Genomic DNA, 23,181 nt, shown 5'->3' on the forward strand with positions numbered 1-23,181 from the left:
TGTGACTTTTCAAGCTAATTTAAATTAACATTTTATTTTAAATGTTTGCACAAAAACAAAAGCTCTCCAATGTTTCCACATCTGCGTATTTACTTCAACAGTGCGAGTATGACACATGCCTGATATTATTAGCTCTCGCATGTCTTTTGACTGTCCTTCTCACGCCCCAACACCCCTCCGTCTAAAAAAAGACGCTTCTTACAGGTCAGTATCCGCCTGATAGGCTGCCAGTTTTTTGTAATTAACTGATGGAAGATGTCAAGTTTTTTTGTTTTTTTTTCCATGAGAAGAGGACAACCACGATATCCTTCCTGTTCATTTTCAAAGTGTAGATGAAGTCTTTCTGTTTTTGATAAAGGGACAAAACACTGAGGTGATGGTGTGAAAGTTTAAATTGTGTGTTTTAATGACCCTGAATAAAGATATGATCTCTGTTTAACCGGTGCAAAACACACTCCACATTTGACATGAATTAAACAATACACTGTGAGACATTTAAAAGCTTTTATTTAACAACTATATATATAATATATATATATATATATATATAATAAAATAAATAACAAACACAAAGCAGCACGCAGCTTCTGTGCAAACACAACTGGTGGATTTTCAGTTCAGTGACTCACTAACAGTTTTGTTCAGCAGTCAGCTGTAAACCGCACGGTAGCAAGTGACTGAATGGAAAAGAAATGGAGAGCCAAAAATAAACGTTTGTTTTCACCTTAATGTTGTATATTTTACATTATGTCCAATATGTAAAAAAGTACATGTATGTGTGTGTATATATGTATGTACGTTTATATGTATATATATATATATATATTTATATTTAAGAGGCAGAACAATGCACACTTGTTTACACATGGTTTTTTCACCTTAATGTATATTATAGATTCTTTCCAATATGTAAACAAGTATATATATATATATATATATATATACTTGTTTACATATTGGAAAGAATCTATAATATACATTAAGGTGAAAAACCCATTTACTACAATATATATAAATATGTCCATATATGTATATATATATATATATATATATATATTTGTATATAGGTTTGTGTGTGTAAAAACAGTACATATATTATATATGTAAAAATGTACACACAAAAATATGTATATATAATTATAGGGATTTGAATAAAAAATTGGAAGAATATAAATAAATGTACATATATATACACATATACATAGATATGTTTATATTTTTACAAATTATCCGTTAAAATCTGTATATTTATAATTCAACTTGTTGAAGAGAACATCCTATTAATGAAACTGCATAATGATCAAAATGAATATGCAACACTTCTTATGTTTTATTACGTTAACTCAAATAGCCGTAACATTGTGGAGTGCGACCAAACATTTGGCAAACTGTCAACAATTTTTTTTCTTAAAAAGAAGAAGGCAATAATAAATAGGCACCAACTTTACCCGACAGATTTCATTCATTTCAGTTCTGATACTGTTTATAAATATCAGGAACCAGTCAGCAGGGCTTTGTTTGCAATTTTCAACATCTAGATGTTCTGAGTTCACATGTAGCCCTCTTTTAAAAAAAACCCAATCCCATCTTATGCATAAAAATAAAGAGTCATAAATCAGGATGTGCGTCACAGAAATAATCACTCGATCTATGTTTGTTAAATGCAGCTAAGAGATGCAAGACTTGGCTGCTCACTGGTCAGATCCATCCGTAGAAAAAAAGAAAATGTAAATGTAAAACATGCTGCATAAATATACTCCACAAGTGCATACTTTTAGCTGTATAATGAAAAAAACAGTTTTATAACAACCGTTTTTCAACTGTTTAGGTCAGAATCCACAAAAAAGAAAGAGGTTGAACCAGAGAGCTAAAAAAAAAAAAAAGACAGATACACCCACACGTTTTCCGATTGAATGGTCCTTCAGAAAGTGCTCATGGCGATGGAAGTTGAGCAACACGAGTTCACGTTCTGATTTTCACTTTTGTGAAAGTTGTGAGGAAGGTGTACATGTGTGGGGGAAAAAATAACCTTAAAAGCGTAAAGTCTTCTTCTTTTAGCGGCACGTGCAGATTCACATTCAGTTGTGTCGTTCCACAGCACACGGCGGCTTAAGGCTGGGTTCATCTTTTCAAACAGAAACACGCCTGCAAATGTCTGAGATTGTCACAATTCAAACAATAAAATAAAAAATATTTGGCCTTAATAACATACAGTACATATAAAAATATTTCATACTTCATAAGTTAAATAATAAACTTTAAACTTTCAACATGAGTATTGTCCTGTTTTCAGTGGATTTCTCGGGGCTCCTTGTGTTTGGCCCAACGGACACAAACAGTACAGTGATCCCTCGTATCGCCATCAGAGTGGCAGATCCCTGAAGCTCCCGATCATTTCACAATAAATCAATAATCAGTAACTGGGCTCGTCCATCTCTTCGTCGCTCCAGTCCGGCGGTGCATCTGTTCCAAAGTATCGATCCCCGAAGTTTCCTACAAGAACCAAACAAACACCAGCATCAGTTAAGACCAAAACATAGTAAAAAATGAGTTAAGTTAAGTCACTATCCATCGCTGAAGGAGGTTCCACGATGCGGATTGATGAAAGGTATTGCTGTATTTATACATTTGCAGTATGATGAACTGTTTTTCTCCATTGTGTACACAAAAACACAGAACTATGCACCAGAGTTGGAAACTTAAAGATTGTGCCAATAAAAATCCTATATTGTAAAAAGTAGTTTATGTCTTTTTTAAATTCTTATATTAGGTTTAAGTGATACATAAATACTGTGAAAGATTAAAAATAGAAACTGTGCCTTCAAACAAATAATATATATATATATATATATATATATATATATAGATATAGAGATATAAATATATATAGACTATTTTATAGTTTTAAAAAGTCTAAATATGGCTCCCTTTATTTCTGTATTGCAGTGCATGACATCAGCTGACAGGGAGTAATCAAGGACCCAAGCTGTTGCCTAGCGACACAATTCTGTTGAAAATGCGCTAAAACACTACAGTTTTAGACAGAGTCAATACCGGTATATTCAGACAATAATTGTTTTGTTTTTTTATCATTGAAGCATGTAAACATGTTTTAGTAAAACCCAAAATACAAGTGTGAACCTGAAAATGTTTCCTTTAGCATCAACGCCTTGAACATGAGCAGATGCCGAATTGTGACGTGGAAATGTTTGGATCCTTTTTAAACACAATGTGTGTTTTTCTGGCGTTATCAAAGCTCCTCAAAGTTCCTTCATTACCCGTTAGCGTAGTGAGAAAATGTTTGATGTGCATTCACAGGCAAAAGCGAGCTGCAGGGAACCCCCCCGCCTCTTTATCCGTACAGACCCTCAGGGATGCGTCATGCATTAATCACAGTTTACTCACCGATGCCCGGTATGATGTGGAAGAGGTCGTTGACCTTCTTGTCCACAGCTGTGGTGATGATTTTGACCTGTGGGAACGCGTAGGCCACTGAATGAACTCCCATTTCTGCCATTAGCAAAGACACCAGCAGGATCTTGTCCTCCTGAACGTCATGGTCCTAAAAAACAAAAGACACACACGTGAATACTGGCGACGTGAGGGAGTCTTCACGGGCTTTCGTTGGCAAATACAGCGAACCCACCAGTAGGACTCGAACGGCCATCATGGCGGCGGCTCCAGTGGACACGGTGCAGTCCATCAGGATCACGTGATCTTCACCGATGTCTTTAGGCAGACGCAGGTAATGAAGCTGAAAACGTTCAGAGACAGGATGTGGTTTAACGGCAACACCTAACACACAAACACTTTCATCCTGTAGCTATATGAAAGTGGGCATGAGCAGAAATCCACCCAACACGACGGGATAAAAGGACGACAAAGCAACCAAACCAAAGTGCAAGTTGATATCTAAACAAGCACATATTTATTTGGAAGTTTCCATATTTAAAAATAACAATAAACTTAAATCTGTACCTCTGGTTCTCCTGTGTCCTGGTTGGTCTGGATGAGGATCTTGCCGATGCGGACGTCCTTGCAGACGGCCCTCAGAGCCGGCTCCATGGTCTCCCCGGCTCGCAAGATGGACACTCCTGTGATCTGAAGCAGAAAAAAAACCCAACAACAAACATTTAGACAGAGGTTAATTGCATCTCTTCATATAAAGAAAGACGGCAGGAAGTAAATGGAGTTCACTCACCCTCTTCCCGTGGAAAGCCCGGCCTTCGTAATCCTCCCCCTGGGGGGTCTGGACTACGTGGACCTGAGATAATATTAAAAATCACAACAGTGTGAGGATGAGTGCTGCAACATAGTGAACTATAGGAGTCATTTATGTCACTTTCATGTGTGTGTGTTTCTGTAATTGCAAAACCTGAATCTTATGGTTAAGGTATGGAAACTTTCCATTGCGGTGACTCGATAAGTTTCCGTGCTCATGCTGCAGCCATTCTCTTTTTCCATTCATCTTTATCTCTCCCCAGTTTCAAGGCCACATACTGTACTGTATCAGCTTCTGTACATCCACTTTCTATCTCACGCCTACTTCCTCCTGCGTCTATGCCCAGAGTCAATGTCCTACTTTAGACAAAGCGTTACAGAGCCTCCATGCAGAGTGAATGTGAACTAATTAACGGCGTGTCTTGGCACCTGCGAGGGGAGGAAGGAGAGCGCTCGCTCGATCAACAGACGCATCAACCTCTTGGAGTAGAAGATGAACTCGTCTCGGCTGGTCTCCTTGTTTCTACATGTGGCGATAAGGGAAAGAAAGATGCATTTTTGTAAATCACAGTTAACGGAGACAGATTGATGTCGTTGGGGTAATTTCTCCTCAGCATCGTACCTGATGATGGTGTGCATGCCCCTGACCTGGGGGGTGCTCTCCAGAACACTGAGGGTCTGGGGGAGGGGCTGGGCCTGGTGTGCAGAAGCCAGGGCTGCCCTGTAACCACGGCAACAAATAGCAGAGCAGGGGGGGGGGAGAGGGGGCGGTTGCAGGGGTGAGGGGGAGCGGAAAGAGGGAAGACGGACAGACGCATGAATACAACTCGGAAAAACAGGAGTGCAGTTCTCTGCACGCACCGTGTGCAGCGTTAGGCTTTAGTTTAATGAGGTGTCCGTTAAGAGGCAGAACAAAGCACAGCAATTATGTTCATATTATTGAACATTGACAGATGTTGTGACGCACATTTCTTATGTTGCTGGATTGAGCCCCGCTTTCGTCATTCCAGCAAACCTTGATTGGTGTTTCTGGGACAATCCAAGCCAAAGCTATTTAAAAATAAATGAATAAATAAGAGCATCATATTTGGCACGCGTGTGCACGATGGATTGATGAGAAAGTTTCACCATCGTGGTGTGAAATAAAGTTTTAGCGTGATCGTTATCGGCTGATAATCAGTAAGAATATACAATCTAGAAACTGGCACCAGCTGATCCCTGTAATGTTACACTGTGAACAAATAATCTGTGTTCAAATCAGCCGGAGGAGGAGAGCTAGTAACGTTACCAGCACCGGAGCTAACTGCTAACGTACAGAGGTTACATTATGATGCGTTCAGGCTCTGTTCTTTAAAAATGAGTATGTGTTCATGTGTTCATGATGAACTGCTCTAATGACCTTTTTTTTGTCAGAAATATGTAATTTTTATTTCCAAATCATTTTTATTGTGTTGCCCTACTTTTTTCTATCGTGCTGATCGATCCGTGAATCAAAATTGGGATACGATCTGAACCGATCTGTAGCACTCCGAGTGTTCGTTTCCTCAATTCATCAACCCATGTTTTTCTCTGCCCACTTTGACACCAAATTTGGTATCAATCAGAGTTTATCATCATGATCAGCTACATTCAGTTCCGTTTCGACATCTTTCACTCGGCCTGGCTTTATTTTGTGTCACAATTTCTGTCAATTTAACCATTTTTTGCAGTAAAATACTTTCAGACAATAATCCTCTTCATATGTAGGTGACCTAAAAAGAGTATAAAAAACATTATTGTGCTTTGTTCTACTTCCAGTACGGGTATACCAACATTCTGGGTGCCTTCCCACAAGACTATATGTGCGTGTTTACACACAAGCGTGCACACACACGTACTGTATGCACATTCAGAAAAAACAAACACACACATAGTCGTGTAAGTACGTGCAGAAAACTGAATACACCACAAAAATACTTTTTGTCAGTAGTAGTTAAAGCAAAGTAGATTACGGTTGTGTGCAACGGCTGTTGCAGGGGGGGGGGGGGGGGGGGGGGGGGGGCAGACGCATAAAATTGCAAAGCACACAGTGCCAGTGTTGTGTAATTCAGAGGGGAAATTACAACAGCAGAGAGACATCCATAATGGAAAATACTTTGTTTAACATATTAATTATATGTTTTTGAAATAAAAGAAAATTCAACTGAGTCAAATAAATCACTGCATGTTGGTTATTTTCCACGATAGGTCTCTACTACTTGTAATAACTCCATCAACATTAGGTTTGAGTTAGCCTAGCCTCAGTTAGCCTAGCCTGTGCTCTAAAGGATAAGACACACTAATGCAAATTAAGTCGTGTTGACACTACAGTATCCACCACGTCACCGTTAGCCAGATGCAAAGAAAAAGAAAAGAAACATAGCAAATCTGCTCACATATCCCAGCGAAGTTTCCTCTATAGGGAGAGGTTGTTTTGTTTTTTTGTCGACGAAACACAACCAGGACAGAGGGGGACACAGATAGACGACAAACAACAGATAAGAGGAAGGGGGGGGAAAAAAAACATCAGGTGGATGAAGGGATTATCACAGCGTGGCGAGAAAAGGTGACAGCCGAGTGTTGGAAATGTCAAATGTCAAATGTCTCGTCTGCCAAACGAGGTCATTTTAAGTCAAATATCATCACTTTGTTATCAATTATGATTCAGATTAACAGGACATGCTTTAAATGATCTTTACAGATATAAGGATAAAAAAAGTCTTTCTAGATCAGATTTATAGACAACCGTTGCGTGTTTTGCGTGGGAGGTGCGGCTGTCACTCTTTTCACTGTGTAGAACAGCAGAGTTTGGTATTTCAGCTCACAGGCCCCGGCACATCCTGTGTCTAAAGACAGGCACCAAGCTCACTTCCTCTCTCTCTCTCTCTCTCTCTCTCTCTCTCTCTCTCTCTCCGTCTCAGACACTGTGGCCAACATTCAATGGAAAAAACTCAGCGCTTTGTAGTAGGGCATTGGAAACTTTCTCTGTGGCTGAGCTATGTGATAGTCAACAATAGCTGTAGCAAAGAGCTTCCTCTCTCTCTCTCTTCCTCTCTCTCTCTCTCTCTCTGTTCTGAAAGGAGGGTCAGTGTCTCGACTCATTGGTGTATTTTTAGACACAGAAGGCAGGAAGAGTGTAAGCTGTCATTTTTCTCTACGAGGCAGAGAGAAGGAAAGTCTTTACATGAACATGCTGGCTGCACCACACCACGTTCCAAGCTTTTCATCTTAGCAGCTTTATGTGCGTTTCGTTTTTTAATATCTATTCCACGCTGGTGTGGATGAAGCCCTTTTTTGGAGCGGTCTCACACTCTTAACGACCAATCGCCAATTAGCCGTATTTGCTCTGCAGATGCAACAGTGCCGCCTGGTGATGTGCCGCGGCAGCCAGCAGATCAGTGGCAGGTGGAGGTTGTTTGGTTTTTTTTTTCTCTCCACCTGGCCTCTTTTCCTCTCTCTCTCTCTCTCTCCCAGTAAGAAGCTGGAGAAGTCGGGGTGAGGAGGAGGAGGAGGAGGAGGAGGAGGGGGAGGTAGGGGGGCACTGGACAGATGGCGAGAGAGGAGAGAATGATAGACAGGATAAAGGCCACTCTACCTGACGCTGAGCTCGCGCTGTGAGCCGTGGATGGGGAAGTGTGGGAGGGTAGGGGGAGAGAGAGAGAGGGTGAGATAGCAGTCCATCAGTGGCGTGTGTGTGTGTGTGTGTGTGTGTGTGTAAAGCTTCGTTTATACTCGCATGTGGCACCGAGCAACGAGGACGCAAAAAAAGAGCTGTTTGTTACATGATCCTCCAAAAACGCTAAAGGGCGTTCAAACTAAACGTACTGTGAAAACAACAAAAAGACAACGAGTGTAACCTGTAAAACGCCATAAATAAAGCTCCTCACTGCTGAGGAGGGACTGTAACTAACCGTTAAATCATATCTCATATTCATGGACTACTTTATTGTCTTTTTTCCAAGCCCTGTAAAGAAAGGAGTCAAGTATTAAATGCATTATAAAGATATTAAAGGTTCAATATCCTGTAGAGAATTTGGTTTGGCTGCAAAATATTAACTCAAATGTAGATTTTTAAGACCACCAGTTTCTAAAGCATCTAAAAAACTAATTTGCCGTCTTCGTAAAAGTCAACTGAAATGTTTTTAGCTCTTTTATCAGCAAAATATTTGGGTCATTTATGACTGAAAGCCATGCTGGCCGCGATAACGTCATTTTTTACCACGCAAACCTTTGCCACGACGAGTATAAACCAAGCTTAAATGTGTGTGTGTGTGTGTGTGTGTGTGTGTGTGTGTGTGTGTGTGTGTGTGTGTGTGTGTGTGTGTGTGTTAGGGAGAAAACACAGCAAACTGCAAACAAAGTGCTCCCCCCCTCTGAGAAAACAATTAGTGACAATTGGTGCATGATGCTCAACAAATCCAAAAGTCAAAACTGTGATTCAGTGTTTTTCTGGAGAGGAAGCAGAATAAACCTGTAATAGTGGGATTATTATTAAGGCCCTGCAATTTAAGTACTAGAGTTATTCCACATTATTAAATGTGAAATGGTATTTTTAATTCAATAAAATAGTTAAAATTAGTATACTGTTAAAACAAATGTGGAGCTGCAAATGTCCGGAGACTCCTAATCATCTACATATTTATTTATATGTCTCAGGGCTTCAACTCTGTGTTATCAATTAATTACTTGCTAATTTTAGACCTTAATTAGACAGAGTGAAGACAGTATAGTTGCTTTTTTGCACCAAAAAGGTAAAAAAAAACATATTGCTCCAAACTGCAATATGTTTATAAGCTAACATTAATATATACTTTCTATTTTATCATTCTGCTCACACTAAGTTGCACATTCATCCTGCTCTTAAGATCTGTGCAGTGCGGCTTCTCTCCACTAGATGGAGGGATTGAGCTAAACCTTTATGTCTGTAATTACAGACATAAAGATTTAAGGGACGGTTGCACCCTTTTCTGAGTGCCGATCATTCCAACGGTATTCTAAAAATGCTTCAGCTCTGACAGTCAGAAACCAAACAAGAAAACTAACATTAGTAAGGATGCATGAAAGGCCATAATACTCCACTAATTGTGAGAGAGAGTGTGTGTGTGTGTGTGTGTGTGTGTGTGTGTGTGTGTGTGTGTGTGTGTGTGTGTGCGTGTGCGTGTGTGTGTTATACCTCCTCCAGCTGACTGTGGACATGCTGCACGATCAAATCAATGGCCACCATGTTGCAACCGCCTGACGACAAACAGCAAAACAAAGCGGCAAGATGTTCACTTTGAATCATGGGAGATTTAAAACAAATACACAGTGCCTTGATTAGTTTGACGGCAGTACAATGCAAGAAAAAAAAGACTTAATTACAAACACAAAACAATCTTTTTAAAGTACTAGAGTCGTAGTAGTTATAACCTATGTGCCGTGTTTGTAAATGTGTGTGTCTGTGTGTGTGCACCCACCACGAGGCACCACAATATCGGCCAGGCGCATGGTGGGTTCGATGTACTGCTCGAACGCCGGCTTGACGAACTTGTTGTACTGTTTGATGACGCCCTCGATGTCCCGGCCCCGGTCCGTTATGTCCCTCCTCAACCGACGCACCAGCCGGATGTCAGAGTCCGTGTCCACGAAGATCTTCATGTCCAGCAACTGTGAGGAGAACGTTGACACGGAGAGATGAACGTTGTAGGACACAGAGAAAAAATGTTACACTTTGATAAACTTTGCGGGACAAATACCACACAGACCAACCTTCACATACATGTTACTGAACGACAACAACAATGGAGGTTAAAAGAATAGAAATAGAACCCGCTGGTATGTGCTTCGGCCTTCCCATCATTCAGAGCACTTCGTGCCTTCATTTCTACTTCTGCACTTATTCCGTATCATAGCAACCAGACAACCCCCAAAAGCACCTCAGCTGAAGAAGACGCTGTGCCTCATTTACCCGTCTGTGTTCTGCATTTAACAATAAAAAAAAATGTCTTTAATGAGTTTTAAAACTGTCGTCTTTGTCATTTAAAAAGGATAATTGAAGTGATTTTGAAAAAGAAACAAGAAATAATAGAGCAGATCACGCTGTTGAGCCAATCATAACCACCACAGGGGAAATTTCTTCACCGCAGCAGCCAACACACATAGATGATATAATAAAAAAATAGCAAGCTAATTATGACTTCTTCATTCTATTTGTTGTGATTTAGGTTCAAACCCTAGAGCATCATTTCGATACTAAAATCACTATTCATTTGTTTAAAAGTTCACTGAGCATGAAATCTATATTTTTCCTCTCTTTTCAACAATAATCGGAAAAAGATGTGTCTTAAAATGAGATTAATTAATTAAAATCAGCTAAAATAACATTCATAATTACAGTATCTTATTGAAGAGATGGACTTGAAGATGAAAGTGTTTTGTTTTTCAACTCATACTTATAATTATTAATTATTATTCTTATAAAATCAATTAATACAAATATCAACAAACATTTTTACAGCACCTGAAAATACAAACTTTGTTAGTCTGTGTAAAAAAATAATCCTATCAGCACTCTCTGGTGGACAAAGTATGTCACTTTAAACATATCTTTGCCGTTTCTGTGCTGGAATCTTCTTGTCATATTCCAGTGTTATGAAATGAGTTAGGTTTTTATCACTCTCGACAAGCTGGTCGGTGTTATTGAATAGAACTGAAAGAAGTTCCCTCCCATATTACGCACAGAGAAAACATGTTTTGACTTCATGCACACAAATATAAATCTGAGCAGCTGAGCAGGTTCAGAGGACAATAACCTCGTCGTACCTGTAAGAGCTTCTTATCTGCAAAGGACATGATTCCCTCGAAGATGATGACGCTGGCTCCGTAGACGGTTTTCTGTGGAGGACACACGTCACATGTTTTATTACTTATGTTCAGCACAGACAGATACACAGACAGAATGTCATATTTGGACTTGTGCCACTGCTGAGAGAAAGTCCAACTGTAAAAAGTACAAGAACGAGTAATCCCAACAATGGCTTGTCGGAGAACATCTGGAGAAGCGGATTTGCAATGTGACTCTGAACCTCTGGCAAAAAAAGGGAGATTAAAAACCTTTTAGGTAATCTAGCAAACTGGGATTATGTGCGGTAACTCGCTGAGTGCACCGCCGTGCGTGTGTTTCGTCCTCACCCACTCCTTCTGCCGCCCGTGCGTCGTGAAGTCGTACACGGGGATTTTCACGCTCTTGCCCTGTTTGAGTTTGCGCAGGGTGTGGGTCAGCAGGTCGAAGTCGAAGGCGTCGGGGTGGTCGAAGTTGTAGTCGTTGCTGGCGGCCAGAGTCTGCTGATCTGGGGTCAGGACCTGCAGGAAACGCAAAACAACGCCGGGGTTACTTTACTGCAACAATCATGCTTTAAAATAACAATTTCATGTGCAAGATATTATGTAATATCTGTATCTCAGTTTCTTTCTTTTGCTATGACTCTCACATTAAAGTTTGCATATCATGAATTTAAAAATGAATAAATTATTAAACAATTTCACATAGTAAAAACAAGCACACGGGCTCAAATAATGGTTTGACATATCGTTGACACAAGCTTCTGCAAAAACACTTAGACACTTCAAGAGCAGGCAAAGTTAGGGGACCTAAATTTAGGAGATCATCATGTGCCACTGTGACGTCTGTACCAGGTGGTGTGTGTGTGTGTGTGTGTGTGTGTGTGTGTGTGTGTTTGTGTGCCCTTAGGGTAGTTGAGCATTAAAACCACAGACTCTGTATTTGGCAACACCCCCTTCTCTAGAGAACATATTCCACACTGAGTACGATAAACTGGTGTAACAGGCTCAATATGAGGAAACAGAAACAGAAGAACAGCAGAGATATGATACTTGGAAGGCCATGAATTCCAGACCCAAATGTTTTGGACGTCGGGGTGTTGCAGTGAGCTAACTGGCCCCACTCGTAAGCCCCTACCACTCTGTCAGATACACAGTGACAGGATTACATAACGGCAAAGTGAAGAGGGGGCAAGAAACGCTCCAGTCACTCCACCACTCTTTTTTTCTCCCGCCTCCTAATATTTTATCAGCTCTCTCTCTTTATTTCACCCTCTGGGATCCAAAGGAAATCCTAAATCTACCACTTCTGTCCTCTGCACCCTCAGGGCCACTGGAGGGTTAGCAGCCATTAAAAAAAGATGGTTGATTTCATAATAAATAGAGCGATTTATTTTACTTTTCTGACATTTAGATTGTAAGAGAAGACACTTCAGGTGCCTAAAGGTAAAACATGTTACTACTAGTTATCACCGTGAAACTCCACAGCTGATTACTGACATCAAGACAAGTAGTTTTTGTATTACGAGTTTGATGAAATGTTATGTTTACGTATGCATTTCCAGAATGGAGGTGTCATTATTGTTTTGTTTTATTAACATATTAGAGTCAAAGGTTTTAACAGAGGACATTTTGAAAATACTGTCAACAGACATAAAAGCAAAAACATTTCCTCCATGTTTTTCATAATAAAGTGTTGTATAAATCAGGCTATGAATGATATATGAGCAAACCCCTCTGTAGAAACCTTCAGAACATAGAGAGGAATGAAGCTGTAAAGTTTGGTGTATGTAAGAGCTACTGAAGTGGAGATTTATGGATCAGAGTCTGAGAAAAAACTCATTTAGAGAAAACGTCCTTTAAAGATATGTTTAGTTAAATTACATACATGTTGAAGACTCTACAGGTGAATAGGGTAAAAAAAATAACTAATAGATATCAACATGGAACTTCCCCGGTTGATAACTGACAGTAATACTATTATTTTTGTATTAGAAGTTTTCTAAAATGTCATGTTTAAATATGCAAATGAGGCATTATCTAATGGAAACTTTTGGTGAATTTAGGGGGAAATCTACAGACGTAAAAAGTAGTAAAATAAACACTTAAATGTGTATTTTGGATGTTTTCTTTCCACTTGTCTGATATAAGGCATGTTATGGAAGTTGAACAGCGCAAAATCAAAAAATTTACCAGTGCATGAAAAACAATAGTGTCCATTTGGATTGACATGAACACATATGTCAAATTAGTGTGTGTGTGTGTGTGTGTGTGTGTGTGTGTGTGTGTGTGTGTGTGTGTGTGTGTGTGTGTGTGTGTGTGTGTGTGTGTGTGTGTGTGTGTGTGTGCCCTTAGGGTAGTTGAGCATTAAAACCACAGACTCTGTATTTGTCTGTTTCAGAACAGCAACACCCCCTTCTCTAAAAAAAAAAAAAAAAAAAAAAAAAAAAAAATCTACCAGTGCATGAAAAACAATAGTGTCCATTTGGATTGACATGAACACATATGTCAAATTCAGATACGCTATATTTTAAGAAATTGGCATCCAGTGTTTTAGTCACGCACCTGTTGCTGAATGTTCATTTAGAAAGCGCCTGGCCTGATCACGAGCTGAGCACGCATTTTAAACATCAATATCGCTGTCAATCATGTTCATGTAATTGATGTGATTAATACTACTAAACACATACTGAACACAGTATTATATATTATATTATATTACAGTCATTTAGCAGACGCTTTTATCCAAAGCGACTTACAGTCAGTAGTATATTACATATCATTCACCCATTCACACACTGATGACAGGCTACCATCAAGGTGCCACCATCAGACTCTAACTAACATTCATTCACATCCAGTCCACACCGATGGCAAGCCTTCAGGAGCAACTTGGGGTTAAGTGTCTTGCCCAAGGACACATCGACTGCCAAAGCCGGGTATCGAACCACCGACCCTCTGATTGGAGAACTACCTTGCTCTCCACTACGCCACAGCCTCCCAGTACACACACACCTTGTAAAAGGAGTCCATGGAGAGCAACACCACCCACGGCACGTCCAGAGCCTCGATGATTTTCCGGGCTACCGTCGTCTTCCCTGAAGCGCTGCCGCCACACAGACCTGAGACAGAACATCGTCATGGAGACGTGAAGCAATGTTGCACACGTCAGGTTTACAAAAGTAATTTAAAAATACCTTTGCTTGGTGGGAACACACTGTGCAAGCACTAGCTTGACGAGGGGCCCTAATAACCAGAGGGCTTTAGGCTAGCGGTTGCATGTGGAGAGAGGCAGGCAGAAACAGATACCAGGGCCCTCCTCGAGGTAAACACCCCCACTAACAGGTGGAGGTAGAAGAGCAGAGCCACTTCTAGCTGCTTTAAAATGTCAATAACAGTTCTGAATGAGCTCATCGATACACATTAGCAGTAAATACGGTGTTTACTTATTACTGAAAAAAACACTTCTTATCTGCTTGTAGAGGATATCAATACAAAATGACCTTTAAAATTCAAAAGTGCACTAATAAGGTTCTCAGTTCTTTGGATTTAGACTCTTTATATTATATATATATATGACACTGCAAATGATTAGAGGAATGTACTCTCGTGAGTGTTGTGACATCACTGATGTGCATCCTACCGATGACGAAGGCCTCTTTGGACTGCGCCCCGTGTTCGTTGTACCAGGGAGGGCGGCCCGCGGTGTAGATGGTTCGTTTGGAGGTGCGCAGTAGAGGGGGCTCCGACTTGCACTGACTGGTGGTCCTCTTCCTCGGGGAAAGGCCGGTGCTGACGGAGGGGAGAAGCCGGTCCAGTGACCCCTCGCCGCCTCCGCTGCAACGCAACAAATACACGCCATGTTTTGTTAGTGTATATTTTAGACAACTGGTCACATAACAAGGAGCAAGTTCTTGTTTTTTTGCACAGGAATGAGTTAATCTCATTATTAGGGGTGATATTCAGTAACAAAGAGATCCGTCTCTGCCAATATGGATCGGCAATGATCTGCAATTAGTATCAGCAAAAAAAAGGTGATCAGGGATCTCTTAAAGTTATATTGGCTCCCTTTCTTCATTTTGTGCTGATTAGATCTGTGATCTGATCCGAGACTCTGATCTGTGACACAATCCGAACTTTGAGTTTTATGCTCCGTCACACTATAAATGATTATAAACGATGACATTTTATCGGGTGACAGTGTGGGATTTCTAATCTGCAGGATCATCTTTAGAAAAGCTCCCTCCTGTGACTAAACAAACGCACACAAGCAGTCAGTTTGTCTTCTGGATAAACCTGCAGGTGGGTTTTAAAGAACAGTGACCCAGTTAAAGAGTTGTTTTCTCCTGTCCAGGGTTAATGTTTAGTCACTGATGAGCTTTGTCCAGCCGTGTACATTCAAACCTCTGCAGGTACCAAAGTGCACATATCTGTTACCTCTGTGGGAAAAAAAGTAACGACTCGATAAACTGCATCAACTACAGTCCTCCCATCAGTTGTGCAACTGAACCATGCGTTAAGGCAGCACACTGAGGGTGTTGCAGTGACTGACAGCTTTGTAATCGCGTGTTTTGACGGATGAAAAGTCCTCATAAACAAATGACGAGTCATTCAAAGCAGGTATGAGACTCTCATGGGAGGCAGGTACAGAGTGAATTTGCATGGACTATTCAAACCAAACACGCTGGTGGAGCACATATTCCACCCAACACAAGAACAACACTGACATTTCAACTGGGAGAATGTCCTGTTTAATAATGAATGCAGCTGTCGTGTATTTCAACAACCATCAATTGCTTCTACAGACTTATGTAACAGTCAGGAAACCAACCGCTCCAGCCAGAAAAGAGTTTGATTTAGTCACATTACAAGAGGAAAGTGAAGAAGAATGAGCAGCGACACTAAGACAATGGTCGTGACTAAGAGCAGAGGACGATGACAAAACAAAGAACCGGTCCGACCCGTTGCTTAGTAAAGTAACCTGCTCCACCTCTGATGAAGTCTTTGGTGTGGTATCTACTAAAAATAGTTTAGTCTGAAGAAAAGACTACTTAGACATAATCAGCAATCAATTTGTCATTAACACCAAAAACAATTGCTGTTTCTTTGAGTCTAAAAGCAATACCCACTGCAGTATTTGAGACATCCGCACTTCACCCAGTGTGGATTGTAAAACGCTGGTTGCCATATCTACAGTACGTTGTGTAAGAGAGACGTCCTGTTCCTAGATATACCCTCTCGTCTGTCTCCCCTGGTTATTCAGTAAACTCTGGGCTTCCCATATCTTTACAAGAGACCGTTCTCTCCTTCTGGGTGGGTGGGGGGGGAGTCAAGAGGACAGATATGAAGCAAACAAGAGAGGGAGAGATAGAGCAAAGATTGTGCTTGGATGGAATCAGGGATGGAGCGCTGACTGGGAGAACACATGGACTGCACAGCGCTCCTCTGCTGGGTTATCAGTTAAAGCCAAACCCCGGACGCCATTAAAGATAAGCCTAGTTGACTGTGCTGAATCATGCCCTTGTGCCCTGCACAGTCATGGAGATCAGAGTAAACATGACGTACGCATCTGTGTGAAAAGAAAAAAAAAAGAAGTTGTCCAGAGGTCATCGTGACTTTCTAAAGTCTCGACAATCAGTCACGAGATAAACGATTTTGCAACAATGGGGTGACGTAAACATAATCGGGAGTTTGGTTTCATTTCAGCTCAGTGTGAGTCTCTCTCTCTCTCTCTCTCTCCTCTGACCTCTGGGTTTCATCCAGGTAGGAGCAAAGACACGACAGTCCGAGAACTTGTCGCTGACAATATGAGCTGCTCGGATCCAACAATGTTATGCGGAATAAAAAGAGAAGGCGTGCATGCAGGCTGAATTTCAATCATGGCGTTCTGTTGCGGAGATGCCGTGACTTCAAAACAAGTAAGAGTTGAAGAGCTTTTAGTTTTTATTATCTATGAGAGTAAGGAAAAGTAATGTAATAACTAAAGTCTGCTAGCGGCTAGAGTAATTAATATAGTGTAAAATGCCACAGCGTTCAGGGAGTGCCCCGTCTTAGGGCCTTTTTTTTGTAGATAACAGCACAGATTTGTGTTGTTTTTCTTATGTCGCAAAAAGAATGATGCAGTTACATTTTTTTAAAGCACTTTCTAAACAAAAAGGGAGTTCAGATTTACATGAATGCTTGAAAAAGCAAATTGAGGATGCAATTCATTGAGGTAAAGATCCACAGCTCTAGTAGTTAATGAGAATAGGAGCAGTAAATAAGACAGAAGGTCATGTGTTAAATAACATCTTGAGTCTTCTTCCCGACATAGAAAACCCAGGACTCATAGGTTTGAGGAGGATCTCATGGATTAAAGACACACATGGCAGTCATTTGACAAAAACACAACCATAAATCTAGTGAGCATGACAACGACTTCTCAGTTCAGTTTGGGTTATAAGAAAAAACAATGCAATAAAGTAAGAATGTTTTTGTAATGTTGCTCCAGATAAAGGCGTATTTCTGAAAGACTAAATATAAAAGAATTAAAAGTGTGAGTCTAAACAAACTGCTTGTATCTGACAAAACTCCTCAGACACCTCAAACTGAAACAACTTTTTACTTTTTCCATGACAAATTTTGACAAATCATTAATTTGTGCAACAGAACTCGATCGTCAAAAATATTCCACCAAAACCACAAAAGCAACTATAACACAAACACACGCCAAATTGATGTTACTAAGTGACAGATGCAAACTTTCCCAAAGCGCGTCAACAACAACCTGATATCAAAGACAGAGCTATTGGAGACTGCAATCGTCCCTCCTGTTGATCCACTTTTTTTTTAAAAGAGAGAAGCTCTGGAGACTTAAAACTGTCACAGGTTTAAAAGAGCAAAACAAATAGTTTGGTACACCTGGAAAAAGGTACAAAAATAAATAAATAAAACGCACTTACCTGCCATCAGATCTTAGATTCCAACAGCCAGATATTCTAGCTCCAGAGAAGGATGGTAGAGAGTTCATTACTGGAGAGAAATGTGCGTACTCCACAAGTTGTGTTTTAATCCTAAATGACTGCCAACACGTTCTCTCAGTGTGTATGTACGCACACACACACACACACTCCCGCACAATAAAGCACTCTGGTACAACACATCCAGAGAATAAGAGGTATGTAGAGGGGTGTGTGTGAAGGGGGGAGTCAGATTAAATGAGAAGCGAAACTTGAAGCATTTGTTTAGCTTTCCGTTTCTTCCATTCAGTGGAGCAATAGAAAGAGAGAGAGAGAGTAGGCGCTGCAGCTCGGTAGAGAGAGAATGACTCTATGTGAAACACCCCAGCGAGGCTTTTCCCTCCTCTTTCCTCTCGCCCTCCACTCCTCCCCTCAGTCCAGGCCAACAAATGTAAGAGGATAACCTGCCCTACAGATTATGTTCATTAGGTGGTATTAATAGCATCAGGTTAGAGCTAGACCTTCCCACTCCTGACACACACACACATATATATATAAAACACACACACACACACACACACACACACACACACACGTCAAGCTAGGGTCATCTGTTTTTGACAGTCGGTGTTGCAATGTAGTGGCAGGAGCTGAAACGAGGGAAGAAGAGCAGCACCAGTGAGAAAAACTGGAAACAAACTCCTCCTCTTCTTCAGTTTGTGTTGAGGAAGAAATGAGGGCGACAGAAAGGGAAGGGCTTGTCTCCCCCCCCGAGGGGACTCGCTATGTCTGTGTTTAACCGTAGTCTGGAAACACACACACACACACACACACACACACACACACACACACACACACACACACACACACACACACACACACACACACACACACACACACACACACACACACACACACACACACACACACACACACACACACACACACACACACACGCGGTGGAGGGTGGGGAATAGACAGCATGATGAAACCCAACACTGACGACCAAAGGCAATGTGCACACATACAAACACACAAACACACCCGGCGTAAATGCACACACTCTCCCGCTCCTACCCACAGACAAACAAATCATTATTCCCAGAGATCAGAGGAGACAGACTAGGGCAATTGTTTCACCAGTGCAGCAACAACTCACAAAACCCCACACCGCTTAAAGGAGTTAAACCAACATTTAAAAGCATATTTGGAGAATGGACCTCATTTCTAGGGTTTGGTTCCTCGTTAAAACTCACAAGGGAGAGGGACGTGGGGATTCAATGTTTACTGTAGTTTTGGGAACTGTGGCTTTTTAAAAAAACTGCAGTCACAAGACAGCTGCGAAGCAAGAAAGACACATGGAAACAAGAAGCCTGAGCCGGTTGCTATGCCAAACATTCAGCTGTCTCTCTATAGCTGCAGACACACTGAAGGGTCAGTGACCCGAACTCAAGTGGCATTTACTAATATTGTGACGACAGCGAGAGGCGTGTAAAACTACTTATTAAACAGAGCATATAACGTGAAACAAATCCATCTGAGTCTCTTTAAAACGTTGATCATTGTATCAGTAAGGAAACTGAAATGAAACTGAATGTCTTAAATAGACATTCAGTTTCGATTTATGTCACATTTCACAGAAGCCGTAGAGATATTTCAACATGATCCAAATTCCACATGCTTATTCTTATCGTCTTAAGAAACTAGGACAGAGTTATGTAAGTAGCTACTATATATACACATGAGGTATATATATATATATATATATATATATATATATATATATATATATATATATATATATAGTATCTACAAAATAACAAGCAGCAAAACAAAATATATGCAAAGCTTTTCATTTTAAGTGTTTTTCAGGCTATAGTTTGTGATACTTGTAAACTGAATTACATCATATTCAAGGTTGTGTTTTACACATTTCTGCCAATTTCACATTATCAGAATCAGATTAACTTTATTGGTAATATATGCATACACATACAAGGAATTTGGACTTAGTTTGTTTCCGTTGCTCTTAACAGAAATAGACAAATAAACAAAAAAAGAGTAGAACAAAAGGTGAGCCAAACTGCTTAACTATGTACAAATATAAATATATACACAAAAGTTTATATATACACAGTACCAGTCAAAAGTTTGGACACACCTTCTCATTCAATGGTTTTTCTTTATTTTTATTTTTTTCTACATTGTAGATTAATATTAAAGACATCCAAACTATGAAGGAACACATATGGAATTATGTGGTAAACAAACAAATGCTCAACAAACCAGAATATGTTTTATATTTTAGATTCTTCAAAGTAGTTGAATGAGAAGGTGTGTCCAAACTTTTGACTGGTACTGTATACACAAGATATATATATATATATATATATATATATATATATATATATATATATATTTATTATCTACAAAATAACTGGCAGCAAAACAACATATATGCAAAGCTTTTCATTTGCAAAAAATATATATATATATATATATATATATATATATATATATAAATAAACCTGCTTTGGTGTTGTTTCATCATGTGATTTTTGAGGCTATAGTTTGTGATACTTTGAGCTGAATTACATTTTTCTGCCAATTTCCAATTTCACATTATCAGAATAAGATTAACTTTATTGGCAATATATGCATACACATACAAGGAATTTAGACTTAGTTTGTTATATATATAATATATAAAATATATGTATAATATGTATAATATATATATTATATATATATTATATATAAATAAATATGTATAATATATATATTATATATAAATAAATATGTATAATATATAAATAATATATATATAATATATAAATAATATATATATAAATAATATATATATATAAATAATATATATATATATAATATATAAATAATATATATATATATAATATATAAATAATATATATATATATATAAATAATATATATATATATATAATATATAAATATATATATATATAGGAACACAAAACACAACAATAGATAATAGTGCATTATCAAATGATACTTCCAAGCTTTTGTTGCCTCCCTGCTCCACCCTTAATTACCCCTTAGCAGCAGTAGTATTGCCTTTAACTCTGGTGGATTAAACCCAATGCAGTGACGCCCTCTTGTGGCTCAGCAGGGTACCAAATTGCACACAGGAAGCTAAATAACTGGGTCAATATTACAGCAGGACATCATGTATAATATATATATATATATATATCTAATTTTTTTTTTTTTGTCAGATAATAGTATTTAACTAATGCTGCAGTGTCAGCAGAAAAAAATAAAAAATAATAATAATAATAATAAAAAAAAAAACATGCTTCTCCTCTCAATGACAGCCCTATCTCCCTGCTTCATCCAAGCCATGAGTTTCTCCTGTAGCTAATGCTAAAGCTAACGCCGTCACACTTTACGTCAGCAGACCACTGTCGTAAAAGAGAGGTGACGGTGACGGCCAGTGTGGCGAGGGGCTAGTCACATGTCAATTACCGTAAAGATGTTTCAACCAAGTGCCAGAGAAAAAATGTTGAGAAAACCCACCCCCCGACCCCCACTTCGTTTTTTATTTCCGGGTTTTTTTGAAAAAACAACAACGTTAACCGTTTTACCTGGTCGACACAGAGGGAGTCCTCTCGTCGGTCTCCATCTTTGAGAGCCTTTCTTCCCCGCTAACGGACATTGCTACTCTGTTGACAATAAGGTGTTTGGTAGAGTGGAGTGAGCGTTGACGCTTAAGGCATCATGGGAGTTGTAGGCGTGTCGTGTGTCAGCGTCGCACCGCATTGACGGAGGATGTGACCCTAGAGGGACTACAAGTCCCAGAATGCACCCGCCTGACCCACAGCACGTGGACTGAAAACTGATTTATCATTTTATTAAATACATATATTTTTAAATGTTGTGGGTTAACTATGTATATCATTATGTACGTCATAATCATAAATTAATAATATAATATAATAAAAAAATATAATAAAAAAAACAATAGAAAAGTAAAAAATTGCACCTGTAGGTCTATCGTAATAATAATAATAAAGATTCATATATATATATATATATATTTATTTATATATGATAATATTTATATATATTTATTTATTTATATATCATAATATTTATATATATATATATATATATTTATTTATATATAATAATATTTATATATATTTATTTATATATATATATAAATACATATATATAAATAAATATGTATTTATTTATTTATTTATATATATATTTATTTATATATATTTATATTATTACTATTATCATTATTGTAAACATTATTACATTATTAATATTCTATTTCATATGATATATATATTACATTATGTATTATAATATTATGTATGGAGTCTGTATTTATATATATATATATAAATACATATATATAAATATATATATATTTATTTATATATAATAATATTTATTTATATTTATTTATTTATATATATATATTTATTTATATATATTTATATATATATAAATAAATATATATATATATATAAATATATATATATAATGAATATATATAAATATATATAAATAAATATATATATATATTTATTTATATATATATTTATTTATATTTATATTATTACTATTATCATTATTGTAAACATTATTACTAATATTCTATTTCATATGATGTATATATTACATTATGTATTATAATATTATGTATGGAGTCTGTATTTATATATATATATAAATAAATATATATATATATTTATTTATTTATATATAATAATATTTATTTTTATTTATTTATATATATATATATATTATATATATATAAATATATATAAATAAATATATTTATATATATTTATTTATATATATATTTATTTATATATATTTATATTATTACTATTATCATTATTGTAAACATTATTAATAATATTCTATTTCATATGATGTATATATTACATTATGTATTATAATATTATGTATGGAGTCTGTATTTATATATATATATATATATATATAAATAAATAAATATATATTTTCTTCCCCGCTAACGGCGGATTTATTTACTCTGTTATATATTAATATTTATTTGGAGTGAGCGTTGACGTTTAAGGCATCATGGGATATAGGCGTGTCGTATAGCGTCGCATGCATTGACGGAGGATGTGACCCTAGAGGGACTACAAGTCCCAGAATGCACC

The 23,181-nt window shown here is 38.1% G+C and overlaps 1 protein-coding gene across 3 annotated transcripts; it reads right to left on the reverse strand.

Annotated features, from left to right (window-relative positions):
• Positions 1-1,306: 1,306 nt before the first annotated feature.
• uckl1b (uridine-cytidine kinase 1-like 1b) lies at positions 1,307-21,735 on the reverse strand. 3 transcript variants are annotated; one of them, XM_054609712.1, is made up of 15 exons: positions 21,619-21,735; positions 14,702-14,895; positions 14,074-14,180; positions 11,410-11,580; positions 11,041-11,112; positions 9,696-9,885; positions 9,413-9,474; positions 7,835-7,851; positions 4,844-4,942; positions 4,651-4,744; positions 4,202-4,264; positions 3,979-4,101; positions 3,647-3,754; positions 3,406-3,562; positions 1,307-2,493 (listed from the first exon to the last, which is right to left on the reverse strand). In XM_054609712.1, the coding sequence occupies exons 1-15, from the start codon at positions 21,687-21,689 to the stop codon at positions 2,414-2,416; spliced, it is 1,608 nt and encodes a 535-aa protein (XP_054465687.1). In that variant the 5' UTR covers positions 21,690-21,735; the 3' UTR covers positions 1,307-2,413. The 3 variants fall into 3 exon arrangements, with proteins under 3 accessions (XP_054465687.1, XP_054465689.1, XP_054465690.1); XM_054609714.1 differs by lacking the exons at positions 7,835-7,851; positions 21,619-21,735 and adding exons at positions 6,636-6,655; positions 18,000-18,195; XM_054609715.1 differs by lacking the exon at positions 21,619-21,735 and adding an exon at positions 18,000-18,193.
• Between the last annotated feature and the right edge of the window lie 1,446 nt (positions 21,736-23,181).

Source organism: Anoplopoma fimbria, chromosome 12, assembly GCF_027596085.1.
Source record: "Anoplopoma fimbria isolate UVic2021 breed Golden Eagle Sablefish chromosome 12, Afim_UVic_2022, whole genome shotgun sequence".
NCBI lineage: Eukaryota > Metazoa > Chordata > Actinopteri > Perciformes > Anoplopomatidae > Anoplopoma > Anoplopoma fimbria.

Excerpts from the sequence above, each read along its gene's own strand:
- uckl1b (XM_054609712.1), bottom strand. The coding sequence starts at position 21,689 with ATGTCCGTTAGCGGGGAAGAAAGGCTCTCAAAGATGGAGACCGACGAG. Across the intron at positions 4,265-4,650 it reads TCTCCTTCCTCCCCTCGCAG|GTCCACGTAGTCCAGACCCC; the intron begins GTGCCAAGACAC and ends ATATTATCTCAG. Across the intron at positions 2,494-3,405 it reads CCACATCATACCGGGCATCG|GAAACTTCGGGGATCGATAC; the intron begins GTGAGTAAACTG and ends TGGTTCTTGTAG.